The sequence below is a fragment of the Protopterus annectens genome, chromosome 2.part0, assembly GCF_019279795.1.
Source record: "Protopterus annectens isolate FY-2018-M chromosome 2.part0, PAN1.0, whole genome shotgun sequence".
NCBI lineage: Eukaryota > Metazoa > Chordata > Ceratodontiformes > Protopteridae > Protopterus > Protopterus annectens.
The window spans coordinates 7,185,535-7,203,544 of record NC_056728.1 but is presented as its reverse complement, the minus strand read 5'-3'; the positions used below and the strand labels follow the sequence as shown (position 1 = coordinate 7,203,544).

The following is an 18,010-nucleotide window of genomic DNA, read 5'->3' as shown; positions in this document are numbered from 1 at the left end:
TACAATTGAGAGGTATGACACACACATACACCCTCTACCTCCCACCATACATCTCAACCTCTTAGAGCAAGAAATCTGGTAAAAGCCACAAATAATGGGGGACAAAGGCCAAAAATAGGGATACCTTTTAAATATTACTCTTACAAACTTAGAAAGTTGGTAGGACAAGTTTTGCATTAGTATGCATCTTCTGTAGTATATGAAGTCTAAAGCTCAAATGTCTGCCATTATTTTCTGACTTCAGTTCTCAGTGATTTGCCAGAAAAACACAATTTTATGAGAAAGAGATCACATACACAAACCCCTACCTCCCTACTTCTTGCACACACACACACACACACACACCTACCTCTCACTTGTCTGTTTGTGGTCTGCAGTCCAAATGTCTTCTGGAATTCAAATTCCGCCCGTGTGGAAGACAGGTGTTTGCGACCTGTTTTTGTCTTTTGTGTCCGTGTGGACCGGATGCAAAGGGCTTTCTTGAAAAAAAATGCCCTTAACAGAAAAAGAAAAACTTTCTTTGTCGCATCCAAGGTGTCAGTACGTCACATATGTGACAGAGATATCAGGCTAGTGGGCTAAAGGTTGCATTCTCAGAAGCGTTACAAGTAACAGCAGCCAACAAACACACTTAGGATTGAGGTGTATACTGATTGACTGTTGCTGTGAACAAGGAAGAAAGGCTTAGGTCTTGTAAGAAGATGGGGTAGCTGACAAACCATCTGTGCCAAGGTGGTGCTCTATCTCAGTCCAGAATAGGCAGCTGTGCTCAGATCTGGACCTTTAAAATGAGACGGAATGGGGAAGGTTTGTCAAAAACACAGAAGGGAAAGTGGTGCTTAGTCTACTTTGAGTTGGAAAAAGGACACAGAAAACAGGAATAAGCAAAGGTGACTGAGACCATGGCTGGAAGTTTCACTGTCAGTACAAGTCTTCGATTTATATCATTTTATAAAATGGATAGGCTCGAATGACAAAGAAAAAAATCAAAACAAGAATTTGAGGCACAGTGTACCTCTCAACTGACCAGATTTTCTACCTCATATTTTTGGTGTACTCTTCATAAAATTTGATGTCCGACAAGTCATTGAGGATTGAATCCACTAAATAACAACATACATAAGTTTATAAGAGCAATATTTAAAATGTGTCCCTGCTTTTGTGCCTTTTTATCACACACAGACACCCTTATTTTTGGCTTTGTCCAGATTTCTTGTGCCAAGATGTTGAAAGGTGTAAGGCACTGTCTCAATTAGACTTAAATGTACAGCAAACATTGACAAATACAGGCAGAAGGATAGTTACAACTCTTACAAAAATCATTAAGTATAGCAGTACAAGCAGTACAAGTGCAACCATATAGTTAAAGTAACCAGAAGGTTGTCAGCAGTACTTTATGCCATATTTATAAAATTGAGTAAGATATACAACCATTTGGATAGGTTAATCAACTATTACCCATAAACACCCACACTGTACAGTGAAGATAAATGTTCCAGAAGTTATCTTTGAATGATTTAAAGCTTTAATCATTCCTGACCTGGCTTTGTGGATGAGAGGATTGTAACCCTTACTGGGACCCAGACGACTGGGGTTAGGTTAGTGACCTCATCACTGGGTCGGCCAGGCATGAAGGGAGAGAAGTGAAGTGCATACCTGTCTGGAAATTGGAAGGGCAGCGTGTGCATAAGAAGCACATTGGGAAATGCATTGTCTTTGGTGGAGACCAGGAATCCACTTCCTGTTCTTGAGGGCGGGGGGTCTGCTTTCTGGCAACTTTCCTTACATGAGAGACAACCAGTGCAGATAACTCATTGCATATCATTCTTCAGCTGTCCAATGACAACATAGGACCAAAGAGAGAAAAAAACTCAAACCACCCCTACTAGTTCTGTAGGAGATGGTGCCTCCCAACCAACCCTCACCCAGCTGGTTGAAAACAAATGAATCGATTGACTGGTAGGTGGCTGATGGTTGGTAGGCAGTGGGAGAAAAGTTGTTGTTGTTGTGTCTTTCGGCTTTTCCCGGTTAGGGGTCGCCACAGCGGAACTCCGGTCCGCTAATGATTGCTGTTGATTTTTACATGCTGAGTTGCTGGCCCTAACGCACAACCTTCAACGAAGGTACGCCCATTCACGCATGTCTCCTCAGTAGACGATCTAGCTGATAATCGAAGTGTGATTTAAAAAAAAATTTCATTCCTAGCCTGTTGTGGCAGTTGATTCTAAGTAGCTGGGATAGTTTTCCTGAATGCTTTTGTTACTTGTAGCTAAACTAAAGGTAGGCCTTTTTAATTTTAGGGACCACTTAGAGTCATACTTCTCAATCTCTTTGTGCAATAAATCTGGACAAAGCCTGACATAATGGGGGGCAAAGTTCCAAAACTAGGGACATATTTTAAATACTGCTCTTACAGACTTAGAAAATTGCTAGAATAACAGGATTTGTATTAGCATACATTTATTGCAAGATATGAAGTCTGAAACACAAATGTATGTCATTATTTAGTGATTTTAATATCCAAGTCATTCCCGCGATTGTGAAAATCTGGACAGTTGAGAGGTATGTTTAGAGTATGATGACTTGATTTAGATTCTAGCACGAGTTAGTTGAGGACATTACTCCAAATGCAGTTACCTTAAAGAGAGGTAAGTGTCATAGCAATCAATGCAGGCAGTCATAGGAAGCTACCTTATTTTCTGTACAGAAAGGCAGTGGAAGTAGTGGGGTTCAGAAAATGATATAAATCTAAAGATGCGATTATGCATGGTTTGAAAAGTGCCAGTATTGTGTGATGAAAATAACATTAATGAATGCAGTGACTGTTGTAACAATATTTATATCAGCAGTCCTTTTGCATTCAATGTGATTAGACTAGTGAGTTTGTAACTCAGCTTAAGCTGCTTCATCACACTACTGTCACAATCTAGGAGTAAAAAGACAGAACTAGGTCAAACGATACCCGCAGATATTTTACTTTACCGTAACTACTGAACTGCACTGCTCGAGTGATGAAGAGGGCTAAAACCCTGGCTCAGCAGACCTTTGTTTGATTATTTATTTATTGACATTTCATTACCAGGAAAGTCCGACTGGGTAATTATTATTATATACAATATAATATATTATTATTTCTGATTCAGCAGCTTGAACTACTGACAGAGTGGCAGAAAGGATATGTGTGCCAGTCCTTGGGGGTATGGATTCATGGACTTCCCCTGTGACAAACCTTGGTTGAGTCCTGGGAGGTCACTAAGTGGGGTGGTGGGAGGGTAATGGGTAAAAATGTAGTGGGTATGCCTGAGCTGCCACAAAGGGTGGGCAATAAGACACAAACCCTCATTGCACTCCTGCCCGTGACCCAGACCATGAAGCTACCGATGGGGTGGGGGGTTAAGAAATGGGGTAGGACATAAGGGAAGGATGAATCCATGTGGGACAGCATAACCCCCAACGTCAGAAATATTCTTGCCTAAAAGAACATTAAAGAGCCTGTACTCTGGAAAATTACTAAACCACTGACTGGGTATTCTTTGAAGCTCGTACATCCACATCTCAACAGAAACACATACTGAGTGACAGATTTGCACCCCTTTTTAAGTCCACAAAAACATGACCCATTAGAAAACATTTCCAAATTAGACAAGATAGTGTATGTTACACATCAGATAACTGTAATTGCATTGAACTGTCTTCTGCAACTGTGATGTTTGTGGAATAAAAAAGGGCATACTTGTTTACATACACTGCTCATTGGATGAATGTGGTCTTTTCCCAATAATTTTCCTAAGGGTCTCATGCTTGAAATAGGCTCATAATCTTGGACAGATGTTGAAGAAGAGACTTCAGGTAGCAAGAGTAGCAGGTTTAAACTGGGGATGGGCCACACCTGTGGAGAACAAGAACCTGTGCTTTTGAGCCAGCCATTTTACAATTAAAGGCCATGTCAGATTAAGAAAAGAAGGGTGCCGAGCTGTCAAATCAAGATGCGTTTACCAGTGAGGATTTCTAACTCCTTACTAAGCTTAGATAAAGCTTTGGAGTTATCTACTAGAAGAGATAATCTACTGAGGCAGCTAAATATGGGTGTATTTGTGGCTATGCTGGCCTTTCTTCTACAACTGAAACACTTCTGGTTGTGATAAGTTATGTGATAATAAATATTACGTTCATTAACATTACTTTGTAAGTTGTTTCTAATACAGAGTCTGTTGTCTCCTACAGCCTGGTGAGAACAGCTGTCTCCTGCCAGTCTTGGTGTTACTGCGCTTCGTCTTCATTCCACTCTTTATGCTGTGCAACATTGAAGATCATTTTTATCTGAAACCATTGTTTAAGCAAGATGCCTATTATGTTGTCTTCATGGTTTTGTTTGCACTCTCAAATGGATACCTTGTGTCCATTATATTTTGCTATACTCCCAGGCAAGTAAAAGTGTTGTTTACTGTGTTTTTAAGCTTTGCATTTTATAAATACCACAACACTCTTCCATAAAGAACGCAAAATTAAGTTATTGAAGAGAATTTAGAAACAGCACTTCTAAAGTTCAGTAAATTATTCTTATGCACTCCAAAAAATATTTGATGTAAGTTAAACAAGTGCAGTGCTTAAAAGTCTAGGCAAAGTGTTAAGTGACAAATCATAGTGCTGTCCTGGAGAAGGCTTGGGTGAGCATGTTAGTGCATACTCAAGAGTGCCAAGTGATTTTAAAGCTAGTATAACAGGCATAACTTTTTTGTAAGTGGTCCAAGTGTCAGAGTTCTGTGGCAAGATCTACAACAATTAGGGTTAGTGGTGTTATGAATCAAAAAAAACAAAGCAGGAGCATAGCTCAAAGTTTGTCTCTTTTTCTAGGTGTTTTTACCACAGTGCTTGACAACTGTCAAGCCTTACCTCACTTGGGCTGTGCTCCGTTAGTTCCATAGTAAGGAATTACTGGGGGGGGGGCATTTTAAAGGCATCCATGAAGACTGCCTGGGCCCTTAGCGGCATCCCAGCAAAGGGAGCTTTTATGATCTAACTGGAGTCAAAATGCCTTCTCCTACAAGTACAGATTCCTATACACCTGCTAATCGTAACCACCAGATGGTGGCTTGGTGAGCTGAAATGCTACCCCTAATCCAAGGGATTGTGACATTATGTATCTGAAATTTAGTACTAAACGTAAAGATGGTCTCAGCTGTTCTCTGCACAGTATGTTGTGCATATATATTGCTTTGCTAAGTTTACCTTTTAAGCTTAGAATATGGCAAATGTTTCGTCCATCATTTTTTTACTGAGAATGTATAGTGTTCATCATATTGATCACTGCTGCAGTAGCCTTAGCTATATGGATTGAATCCAGCTTCCAAAGCTTCAGGGCAACTTCGGTGAGCCCAAACTGCCAGGCAGCTAAAGCGGAATTAACTAAAAGACAAGTTTGGGGGCCAAGCTCTTCAGAGATTTACTGCCGTCAAAGAGCTCACTCCTGTCTGAGGCTTTCTAGGATCGACAGTCAAGTTGTGCTGCTCCTTTGCTGGGTAGATAAGTACGTTTTGGAGAAAAATTCCCATTCAATAATTTTCCTTATTATTCATACTTTCCACTTCGAGAAAATTATTTTAAAGCTAAGAGTTTGTGTTTTAAATGGACTGTCACGAGACTGTACTATACTTTTAAACAGAAATGCTCTTTTTTTCTTCCAGTTTAAAAGTTGTTTAAAGGAACTGAAAACCATTTTTTTCTGTAGAGAAATTGTGTTTATTTTACTTTGTGTATCTGGCATAGTGTTTTAAAGTGCTTTTTACTGTGGGGGAAAGTGATTTATTGCTAGTTTTCCCTAAGAAAGAGGCACCATTTTGGCTTGACCATGGAATAAATGGTTGGCCCTTCTTCCTCCACAAAAAAGAAAGTTTGGCAAACAATCTTTACCACCACAGCAGGCAAGCAATTTGCCTCAGCCACAGGTAGGTGACTATGCTGTGGCTATTTGGTGTACCTCAGACTTCTCCGAATCTCTCTGGTGTAGCATCTGCAATCACTATGGACTGGGGGTTGGTCACATCTTCTGCGGCTGTTGGGGTCTTCTCGGTGGGCAAGGGAGAGACACTTTTATCTGTCATGGAAGAGGAAATGTTATGCCCATTCCTAGGGAAGCTGCTGCTGCCACTAATAACACTGTTAGCCCCATTTTTCCTGTTAAAAAGAAGCAGAAAACTAAGCAATATCAACTCCTCAAATTTCCTTAGGTATAGTTTACTGGGTCTGATCAAAGTTTATCAGGCTATTGATCCTTCTTGTAATGTAGTTTCTGGTAAAAGAAAAGACAATCCTTCCTTTCCTGAAGAGTCAAGATTCTGAATTTGGATAGGAGGATGAAGAGATGGATACAGGGTTTTCTCCTCAGATTTCTGATTCAGGGAGAGGGCGGAGCCTAGATGGCAAACAGATAAGCAGCATTTTTAGAGCCCCACAAAACAATACTAGAAAACAGGGAAACATTATTTTTCATTAACCAGAAATTGAAAAAGAATATTATAGCAATAACCCACGCCTGGGTGTGGGTAATGCTGGATTTACCCACGGTTGGCGTGGTTTGGTCCCGAGAGCGAAGCCCGAGGGACCAAACAAAGCCAACCATGGGTAAATACAGCATTACCCACACCCAGAAGTGGGTTATTGCTATTATACCATGACATTATTTAAGAAAAGAAACTATTATTTTTCTTAAATAATGGCATAGTATAATGCCTGTTTGCTGCCCTTCCGCAGATGTCTGGCATCCGTGGCAGTTCTGATGTACTGCGGCGCCTGCGCAGTACATCAGAGTGTGGGCAAAAACGGAGAAAGCAAGATCTCCGTTGCTTTTTTAGTGTTCGCTATGTTAAATGGGTTTAACATAGCGAGACAGCTTTAAAATAAGCAACGGACATGTCCGTTGCTTATTTTAAAACTGTCTCGCTATGTTAAACTCATTTAACATAGCGAAACACTAAAATAAAAGCAACGGAGATCTTGCTTTCTCCATTGCTTTTTTTTAAAACACTGTCTTGCTATGTTAAATGGGTTTAACATAGCGAGACAGCTTTAAAATAAGCAACAGAGATCTCTGTTGCTTATTTTAAAGCTGTCTTGCTATGTTAAACCCATTTAACATAGCAAGACAGTGTTTTAAAAACCGAATTATACTAATGGAAAAAAGTCCGGGCGACCGGACCTTTTTCCATTAGTATAACTCGATTTACAACGGGCACGCTGGCCAATCAGCGTGCACGTTTTGGAATAATAATGGGGGGTCATGGTATAATAAGGAACTTAAGTACTACAACTTTACCAAATTTCAAGAAAAATTATTGAGTTTTTCCTCTCAAAATATTCTGGAAAACAACACAGCTGTTTGGTAATGGCCAGTTTAAAGAATTCTCACTCAGAAACCACTCTGAAGGAGATGCAAATGATGTCTTCCACATTACATGAACTGTCGTTGAAAATGGATAGATTCACTGATAATTTGGAAAGTCTCAAGGAAAACTGCCAAAAGCAAACAGATATACTAAAAGAAATACTGCAGCAATAACAAAGTAAATTATTTGATATGGAGACATCACTAAATGACATAGATGGAAGACTCAAAGAAGAGGAAAATCAGACAGAATTCTTACTTCACCAAAATAACTGGCTACTTAAAGTGGGTGATTTAGAGAATAGGGAGAGGAGAATTAATATAAGAATATTTGGCCTTCCAGAAAAAACTGAGGGAGAAGACATAATCACCTTTTTGAATTTTTGGCTTCTTGAAGTGCTCGATTTAAAAGAGGGATTTTCAAATGGAATAGAAAGAGCTCACGGAGCCATAGGAAAATCTATACCCTCTTCACCTAATGCACCACCAAGATCAATTGTGGTAAAGTTCCTGTCCTTCTTGGATAAACAGCTCGTTTTAAAAACAGCCAGGAGAAAAAAGTCCCATATCATATAAAGAGTCAGATCAGATTTGACAATGATTATTCTGCAAAAGTGTTAGAAACAAGGGGGGGAAACGTGGCCATTAGTGAAACTTCTCAAATAAAATAAAAGCGCAGATGGTATATCCTGCTAGAATCAGAATTTTCTATTCAAATGACTTGAGAACCTTTAACAACACTGAAGAAGCTTCTACCTTCATCAAGAGTAATAATATCACAATTCTTGAATAAATCGACTGGACTGTTTCCACCAACACACAGTCTTCCAAATCTCTCAAAGAATCAACAAAGATATTCTGGACTTTACCTCAAAATGTATGTATTTTATCTGTTATATTGCCTATTATACTCTGAGACATTTATACTTTAACTTACACTTTATACAGCATGCTCATCACAAGTCTAGTGGTTGTGTCTGATAATGTTAAATGGTTTTATAACTTAGAGTGACTTCTAAAACTATAGTTACATCTCATTCATAGGCAGTGAGGAAAACCAGATTCAAATGTTATATTTCACTTTAGTATAATAGATGTTCTTTGTGTTTCACTGTTGCAGTCATTACATTTGGGTAATCTACTGGCAGGTTGCCCTCAGTCGGCCTGAATTCCAAAGTCTTGGGTCCTGCGTCGGTTGCTGTCTTCTCTTCCATGACGTCAGGGGTATAAAACATGCAGCCGACGCCATTTTCTTTAGTCTTTCTTGCTGCGCAGTGCCCGAAGCAGAAGCATTTCGCAAGTGCCAGTCGGCTGACTACTGAAATATTCGCGTTTGAATTTCAGAACTGAAGTCTTCAATAATGCTAAGTAGGAAAAGTACAATGGAAGAACCAGGAATCCAGGACGCCAGCTGCTATTTAAAACACTCCATCTTTAATGACAAAAAAATGTTTTAGCGCTTTCATCTTCAAATGGAAGACTTCATCAGAAACATTACATTCTACTAATCATCCATTTATATAATACACCTAATTAAATGACATCACATAAACAATTAATTATTCAAAATACTTAAAGAAATAAATGGCAAAAAAAAAACACAAAGAAAAGACATTGTATTAAAATACCAATGGCTTATAGGGTCCAGTGCAAAATTCATTTATATAATACACTCACTATTTTAAAAAATACAAACTTTTAAACTCATATCCTGAAAGTGTTAAATAAATAAAAAAGTTGTTTGTACAAATTACAGAAAAACACACACATAATATATAAAAAATGTGCTTGAATAAATCAAATTACATTATTTTAAGTTCTATTGTGCAAATTAATTGCTAAATAAAACCATGAATTTTGATCTTAAAATGAAATACATACTTAAAAAGCCAGAAATATATATAAAAAATATATATATAATAATAAATACATTTTGTTAAAACCTTACAAATTATTCGATCTTTCTACTAAAAAAGGGAAGCATGGAAACTGTTTCGTTAAGCCCAGGGGGGTACATGGAAGCCAGTCTAAACTGCCACTGGGGAAACTTTTTTCTTGCTTTTTACCAATATCAGAAAAAGTTAATAATTGTATTATTAATAATTGTATTACTTGTGGGAAGCAAATACCTCATAAGGATTTCCATTTATACTGTATTCCTTGCCTAGGCCCTGATCACAACGTGCGTGGCTGTCGGTTTTGTGCTAGATTTAACCAACGCACTATTAAGCATCGGTATATTTTTGCATCTAAGTATTTTGGAAACAGATTTAACTACCCAGAGATGTCGTTGGATAGCAATCTGACTACCAGAATACATAAAAAATGGAAAGAAAAGTACAGAGAAAGGCAGTTGAGATCCAAAACTGACGACAAAGCTTCTCCTGAGCCAGTCGCCGGTACTCGGTGAGGCACTTTTGTAGCCCCTGATGCCCGCTATTTCGAGTCGCAGACCTCTACCGACACCCATGTGGAGTCCGGCATGCCGCAAGATACTCAAGGTATTGGACCGTCTGATGTATCTCCCTCAGATGGGTCCTGAGCCGCTGAGCAGGCACCGGCTTCTGAGGGTGTATTCAGACCTCAACATTTTTACATCAAACCGATGAAAGCTGCAAAACCAAAGGCAAAGACACCTTCTAAAACTAAAAAAACTGACACCTGAGCCACGTGCACAGGCCTCTATGCCTAAAAAACAGATGATCAAAATGGCTGAAGACCTCATTACCTTGATCAGGGGTACCCGTCCCCCTCCAGATAAGAGGCCTAGGCAGGACACTGACCATGAATCTTCAGATCAGGTATCTATTTCTTCTGATTCCTCTTCTGATCAGGAATTATCTTTACCACCCTATGAAGATTCTGATGCTGAGGAGTCTATTCCAGCTGCATCTCCACCTGAGGATTATTCATTTGGAGAAACCTTGCATACTTTTAGAGAGCATTTTAACTGGGAGAGTCAAGACTTCTCAGAATCAAAAAAGAGGCTCAGGGATTTCCTCCTCCTTCCTCAGCACAAGCCTTTAGCAATGCCCCCTGTGTTAGACATTGTGGATGATGTTTTTTCGGAGTCAAGCCTGACCCTGACTCCTAGTAAGTCTGACAGGTATTACAGGGTCCCTGACTCTCATAAATTTTTATTTAGAAACCCTGCTGCTGATCCTGAAACTATTTCACAGGGTCCTAAGGGAGTTAAGGCCTCAACAGCAAAAAAAACCCTACCCCCTCTGACAGAGATTCCAGGGCGCTGGACAGATGGGGAAAAACGATTTATACATCTGCAACTTTGGCAATCAGGGCCTTAAACTGTCAATTTCATATGCTTAAGTACCAACAGCATGTTATGGGATTGCTGAAACAGAAAATTATGTTGATTTCAGAATGTGCAGAAAATAAGGAATTGCAGGAATTGTTGCATGCAGCTGAACAAGTTGGAAAGCATACTTTGCAATGTGGTTTTGATTCTTTAGAGGCCTCCTGCAGGGCCGCAGTTACTGGATCTGTGATTAAGAGGTATGCCTGGTTAAAGGAACAAAATTTGCCTGATCATGTTAAAGCTAAATTGTTAGATGCACCTTTACAGCATGATTCTCTGTTTGGTATTAAGGCAGAAGAGGTGTTAAAGAAAATGGAAGACAAAGCTAAGTCTATGCAAACTGTTAAAGATTTCTTGCAAATGCAGCCACCTAGATTAAGTAGACACTGGCCTACAAAAAATTAGTCCTTTCCTGTGTCAGACAGAGCTCAAAGGGGCAAATCCAGACGCCCTAAGGGTTCCAGGTACCAGGCTCAAGACTCATACAGGTCAAAGCAATGGGGCGCATCCACCTCCAAATCTGGAGGAGATAAAGCGCAAACCTACAGAAAGCAATCCCAATGACTTCCCTCTGCCTACACCAAGCACTTATCTTTTGGCAGCACCCATAGGGGGAAAATTAGCACTTTTTGCTCAAAATTGGCAGTTAATAATCCAGGACAAGTGGGCAATGAACATCGTATCACAGGGATACAGATTCCGTTTCCACAGTCTGCCAATGACAAATGTTTGGCCAGACCTGCCAAAAAAAAACAATGGGCAGAGGCACAGAAACAGGTTACGTCCCTCATGGATATTGGGGCCATTCAGATAGTACCAGAACAGGAAAAAGGTCAAGGTTTTTACTCGAGACTGTTCTTGGTACCCAGAAAGGACAAGGCCTAGCAGCCAATACTGGATTTATCGATTTTGAACACATACCTGGACATTCCAAAATTCAGAATGCTCACTTTGCAACAGCTTCTGCCCATGCTGGGCAAGAATGCTTGGCTGGTGACTTTAGACTTAAAAGAGGCATACCTGCATGTCTCAATAAGACAGTCGTGCAGAAGATACTGCAGATTCAAGGCTGGCTTAATGCATTACCAATTCTCTGCACTGCCCTTTGGCTTATCTACTGTGCCCAGGGTTTTTACAAAGTGCCTGGCACCAGTAATTGCATTTTGCAGACAAAAAAGTATTCAAATATATCCTTACTTAGACGACTGTCTCATTCAAGTAGAGAACAAGGACACTCTTCTACGACACCTGGCATTTGTGAAAAGGCTTCTAGCATGCCTAGGGTACACAATAAATGAAAATAAATCACAACTGGTACCCTCTCAAAAGATAACATTCCTGGGTGCAAGCTTGCATACAACTGCCCAGATGGCTTACCTCATGCCAGACAAACAAAGGCAACCGACTGCTTACTTCAAACTGATGGCAACAAAAACCCAGTCTTCTGCAAGACAGATTCTGCAGGCTCTGGGCTTCATGGCATCCTGCATCCTACTAATTCCATATGCAAGACTGCATATGAGGAAACTTCAATGGTACCTAAAAAGTTTATGGAGTCAGCATTCACACAGTCTAGAAACAATGATTCCTCTCATCCCCTGCCTGCAACAGGAGATGTCCTTCAAGAATGCAACTGCAGTCCTGACATATGGGTTGTCCTGCCTCAGGCAGCCCCTCAGTCGGCCGGATTCCAAAGTCTGGGTCCGGCGTCGGCTGATGTCGCCTCTTCCCTGACGTCAGAGCGGCTGGGGTATAAACGCATCAGGCGACGCCATGTTCTTCAGTCTTTCTTGCCGCGCAGTGCCCGAAGCAGAAGCAGTTCGCAAGTGCCGGTAGGCCAGCTCCTGTGTTTTCAGTTACCGAAGTCATCAAAAAGCTAAGTGCCCCGTTGGGGAACCTTTTCTTGCCTCAGCCGATGTCAGATAAAACTGCAAAAGTTAATAATTGTTTGTCTTGTGGTAAACAAATACCTCATAAGGACTTCCATTCTTACTGCCTTCCCTGCCTGGGCCCAGACCACGACGTCTCGGCCTGTGCTTGCTTCAATAAGCGCACTCTCAGGCACCGGGCAGAATTTGCTGAAGACTTTTTTGGGGAAAAATTCTCCTATATCATGCCTTCGGAACAACCGACAACACATACTTCCAAAAAACGGAAGGACCGGGACCGACATTCTCGGCCCGCGTTTTCCACCAATGACACCCCAAAGCCTACCGCGAGTGCATCGGTCTCTTCGGAGGCGGTAATTCAACCGCTCCAGACCAACGACACTGCTTTACCGCTCACTTCGGTCCTGGAGGTTACCTCGGTGCCGGTGGTTGATTTTCCTCCTGAAACCGAAGCCCAGGACTTACCTGACACCATACCAGTGGATAAAGTTACTCCAGCACGTGGGCCAGCTAGGCCTCCGGTCCCTATGTCCATCAAGGCCTACACACGTGTTAAGGCTGCCATCCAGGCTAAGGCTCACCCTCCTAAATCCTTTTCCCAGGGTTCCACTTCTGATAAACAGATCATGACTTTAGCTGCAGATCTAATTTCTTTAATCAGAGGTTCTCAGGCACACCCAGACAGAGGTTCTCAGCCGCCTGCAGATAAGAGGCCTAAGGTTGAGCAGACAGATACTCTTTCCTCAGATGAAGCCTCTGGGGACTCAGACCATTCAGATTCCCAGGAATAATCCTTCCAGACCTACGAGGATTCTGATGCTGATGAATCCATTCCCTCTGCCTCTCCTCCAGAGGATATTTCTTTCGGGGAAATTCTCCACTTTATGAGAGAGCATTTTCAGTGGCAGGGCCAGGATTTCTCTGACTCCAGGAAAAGGCTACATACTTTCCTTAAGTTACCCCAGCACAGGCCTCTAGCTATTCCACCAGTGTTAGATGTATCGGATGGTGTGTATTCAGACTCCAGTGCTTCCCCTGATTCTCTCCCTCCTGCTCCTGTCAAGCCACACAGATATTACAGGGTTCCTGAGACTCATAAGCATCTCTTTAAGGCCCACTCTGTGGATCTAGAAACTATTTCTCAGGGGCCCAAAGGAGTGGCCACCTCCATGGCCAAAAACCCTTTGCCTGCAGACAGGGAATCTAGGTCCTTGGAGAGATGGGGCAAAAAAGTTTATACCTCAACCACCCTTGCCATGAGGGCACTTAACTGTCTTTTTCATATGTTTCAGTATCAGGATTTCTTGATGGATGATTTGCAGAAAAAGTTAGCCTCTCCTGAGCCTTTAGATAGAAAGGCCTTGCAGGATTTGGTTCATAATACTCAGCAGGTTAGCAATCATTTTCTTCAGTGTGGTTATGATGCATTGGAAGCTTCATGTAGGGCAGCTATGACAGGGGCCGTCATACGTAGACATGCTTGGTTGAAAGAACAGGCATTGCCAGATCATGTTAAAGTAAAGCTCCTAGATGCACCTCTGGAAAAACAGAAGCTATTTGGTGCTAATGCACAGGATGTGTTGAAATCTATTGAGGAAAAGGCTAAATCAGTACAAACAGTCAAAGATTTCCTCCAGGTTCAGCCACCAAGGTTCAGCAGGAATTGGCCTTCAAAGAATTGGTCCTTTCCAGACACTGACAAGTTCCAAAGGGGAAAAAACAGGCGTGCTCGAGGTTGATGGCAATACCGAGGCTCCTACAGGGGCCGCCAATGGCAACCAACTAATCAGAGAAGTGGCGCAGGGACTTCTACTGCTCCACAGGGACAATCACAATGACTTGACTTTGACACCGCCGACCAAGGCTCAAAGAGAAGCACCTTTAGGCGGAAAATTATCTTTATTTTCAAAGAATTGGCACGTTTTAACAAAGGACAAATGGATTCTGGACATAGTAGACAAAGGTTACAAGTTCCACTTCCATACCTTACCAACAAGACAAGGCATGCCAAACCTGCCACAAAATCAAAGGGCAGAGGCACTCATACAAGTTTCAAACCTGTTACAGATCAAAGCAATAGAAAAGGTTCCTCCTTAGGAACAAGGTCAGGGATTCTACTCAAGACTGTTCCTTGTTCCAAGAAAAGAAAAGCAATGGAGGCCTATACTGGACATGTCCGCTCTAAACACTTTTCTCATTGTGCCAAAATTCAAAATGCTGACATTACAGCAACTTCTTCCCATGCTGGGCAAGGGGTCTTGGCTGGTTACTCTGGACCTCAAGGAGGCATACCTGCATGTCCCAATCAGACACAGTTGCAGAAGATACCTCAGATTTCTTGCAGGGTCAGAGCATTATCAATTCTCAGCATTGCCGTTTGGCTTATCTACTGCTCCCAGAGTATTCACGAAATGCCTGGCATCAGTAATTGCACATTGCAGACTCCAGGGGATACAAATATACCCTTACCTGGACGACTGCCTTATACAAGCGGACAGCAAACAAGCCTTGATAAGAAACTTGGACTATGTCATACACTTACTACAGGCTTTGGGATACACAGTCAATATTCAAAAATCAAGACTACTGCCATCCCAACAAATAATTTTTCTAGGAGCCAAACTGGACACAAACTCACAAATGGCTTTCCTCACAGAAGAAAAACAAGAACAATTACCAGATTACTTCAAAAGCCTAGCAAAGCTCACCCAGATGACTGCAAGGAAAATCCTGCAGGCCCTGGGTTTCATGGCATCTTGCATTCTTCTGATTCCACTGGCAAGACTACACATGAGAAAACTACAATGATACCTAAAAAGTTTATGGTCTCAACACAGCCACAACTTAGAAGAAATTATACCACTCATTCCATGTCTTCAAAAGGAATTTTTGTGGTGGGCACAAGCAAGTCAATTAAACAAAGGCATGTCTTTCAACAAATCTCAAGCAAGTCAAACCATTACAACAGACACCTCAGATCATGGATGGGGGGCGCACATGGAGGGCAGATGCACGCAAGGGCAATGGGCTCCCCGGGAAATGCATCTGCACATAAATCTAAAAGAGATGTTGGCAGTGATTCATGCAATCGAGGCCTTCGAAAAATTTCTTCAGCAAGGTCATCTGCTAATAAAGACAGACAACACCACTGTCATGTGGTACATAAACGAACAGGGAGGCACTCATTCTTACCCCCTCTGCAGACTAACAATGACTCTTTGGGAAATGGCCCTGAAACTGAACTTACAGTTGCAATCCCAGTTTGTTCCAGGCAAAGACAATGTTCTGGCGGACAGTCTAAGCAGAAACATTTTGGACCCGCACGAATGGATGCTACATCCAGACATTTTTTCACAACTAACTCATGCATGGGGAAGGCCGGACATAGATCTCTTTGCCTCTCACCGCAATCATCGTCTGAAGACGTTCTGTTCGAGGACACACCATCCTCAAGCCTGGAGAATGGATGCTCTCTCCTTCAGCTGGAATTCTCTGACGATCTATGCATTCCCACCTCTACCATTAATGACCAAGGTGTTACTGAAGATCAGAGCAGAACAACCGAAAGGTATTTTGATGCTCCAGACTGGCCAAGGCAGCACTGGTATCCATTACTAAGGAGCATATCTCGCACCAAGCCGTGGCCCCTGCCTCAATGGCCTCTGCTTCTAACTCAGCACAAATACAGGACGATTCATCCCAACCTGCAAACATTGCAGCCGACAGCTTGGAGGGTCCCATGACTTCCACCCATATCTCTCTCTCCAAAAAAGTTCAAGAGATCTTACTGGAAGCACGCAGACCTTCCACCAGAAAAACTTATTCAGCCAAATGGAAGAGATTCATCACCTGGAATGCCAACAAGGGTCAGAATGCATCAGTAATAAGCATGCCACAGATACTAGAATACTTGGCAGAAATGCTTCATAGTGGCCCTTCATATTCTTCCATAAAAATACACGCTTCAGCAATCTCAGCAAAATACAGCTGTGATCCACCTGTGTTTTCACATCCTTTGCTAAGACAGTTTATAAGAGGGATAAAGAATATCAAACCTCCCAGGAAACCACCAGTGCCTGCATGGGACCTCAACTTCGTCTTGGAAAAATTAACTCTTCCTCCTTTTGAGCCAGCAGCATCTTCAGAAATGCAATTTCTCTCCTGGAAAACAGTTTTCCTGTTGGCAGTTACCTCAGCAAGAAGAGTCTCGGAGATACAGGCCCTCATGGCAGTACCTCCATTCCTCATTTTTCATCAGGACAGAGTTTCTTTAAGAACCAATCCTTTATTCATGCCAAAAGTGATATCCAGGGTGTCTCTAAATCAAGCAATTCACCTGCCTACTTTCTTTCCCAATCCTCAAAATAAAGGGGAAAAGCTGCTGCACACTTTGGACATACACAGACAATTACGCTACTACTTGGACAGAACAAAGGCCAACAGAAAGTCTGACCAACTATTTGTAGCTTACGCTGCTGGAGTGCAAGGAAAGGCAATTTCCAAACAAACAATTTCAAAATGGATTGGACACTGCATCAGATTCTGTTACTCCTTCCATGGAAAAGGTGTGCCAGCCGATATCAGGCCACACTCCATTAGAGCTATAGCCACCTCCACAGCCTTTCTAAGAGGGGTGGCTACAAAGGGCATTCTAGAAGCTGCTACATGGAGCTCCGTGCATACATTTTCCAAACACTACAACCTGCCTTTATACTCCAGATCCCGAGCAGGCTTTGCTTCGGCAGTCCTGCAGGGCATTTTAGCTACACCATCTTTTTCTTAAATCCTACCACCCCCAGCTTGGCTATGGTATTCAACCCATATGTCAGGACTGCAGTTGCATTCTTGAAGGACATAGTACAGTTTTGTACCTACCATAAATGTAGATGTCTGATAGATATGCAACTGCAGTCAGGTTTACCCTCCCTCCTACCTCTCTGTAATTTACTTTTTTGGGTCCACTATCCCTTTTCCAGCTTAGCTGGCGATAGTTTTTATGGTGTATCTGTTTATTACTATTGTGCATGTCTGGAATTTTATCCATTCTCTAAATTTAGCCTTCCTTGGAGGGCACCTGGCATCTGGGGCAAGAAACACTGAAGAAGATGGCGTCGCCTGCCGCTTTTATACCCCAGCCGCTCTGACGTCGGGGAAGAGGCGACATCAGCCGACGCCGGACCCAGACTTTGGAATCCAGCCGACTGAGGGGCTGCCTGAGGCAGGACAACCCATATGTCAGGACTGCATTTGCATATCTATCGGACATCTACATTTATGGTAGGTACAAAACTGTACTTTTCTATAGTGGGCAAAGGCCTGTCACCAAAACATAGGACGGCCCTTCACTCTACCCCCTGCCAGCCAAACCTTAACAACAGACGCATCATATTATGCCTGGGGGGCCCACATGGAAGGAAGATGCAT

General features: G+C 42.0%; 1 protein-coding gene across 2 annotated transcripts in view; it reads left to right on the top strand.

Moving 5' to 3' along the window:
- Nucleotides 1-18,010, top strand: part of SLC29A2 (solute carrier family 29 member 2) — a 459,931-nt gene that overhangs the window by 396,981 nt on the left and 44,940 nt on the right. For both annotated transcript variants that reach the window (XM_044060481.1, XM_044060479.1), the window contains exon 12: nucleotides 4,225-4,424. In XM_044060481.1, coding sequence (XP_043916416.1) covers nucleotides 4,225-4,424 — 200 coding nt within the window. The remainder of the gene's footprint in view (nucleotides 1-4,224; nucleotides 4,425-18,010) is intronic.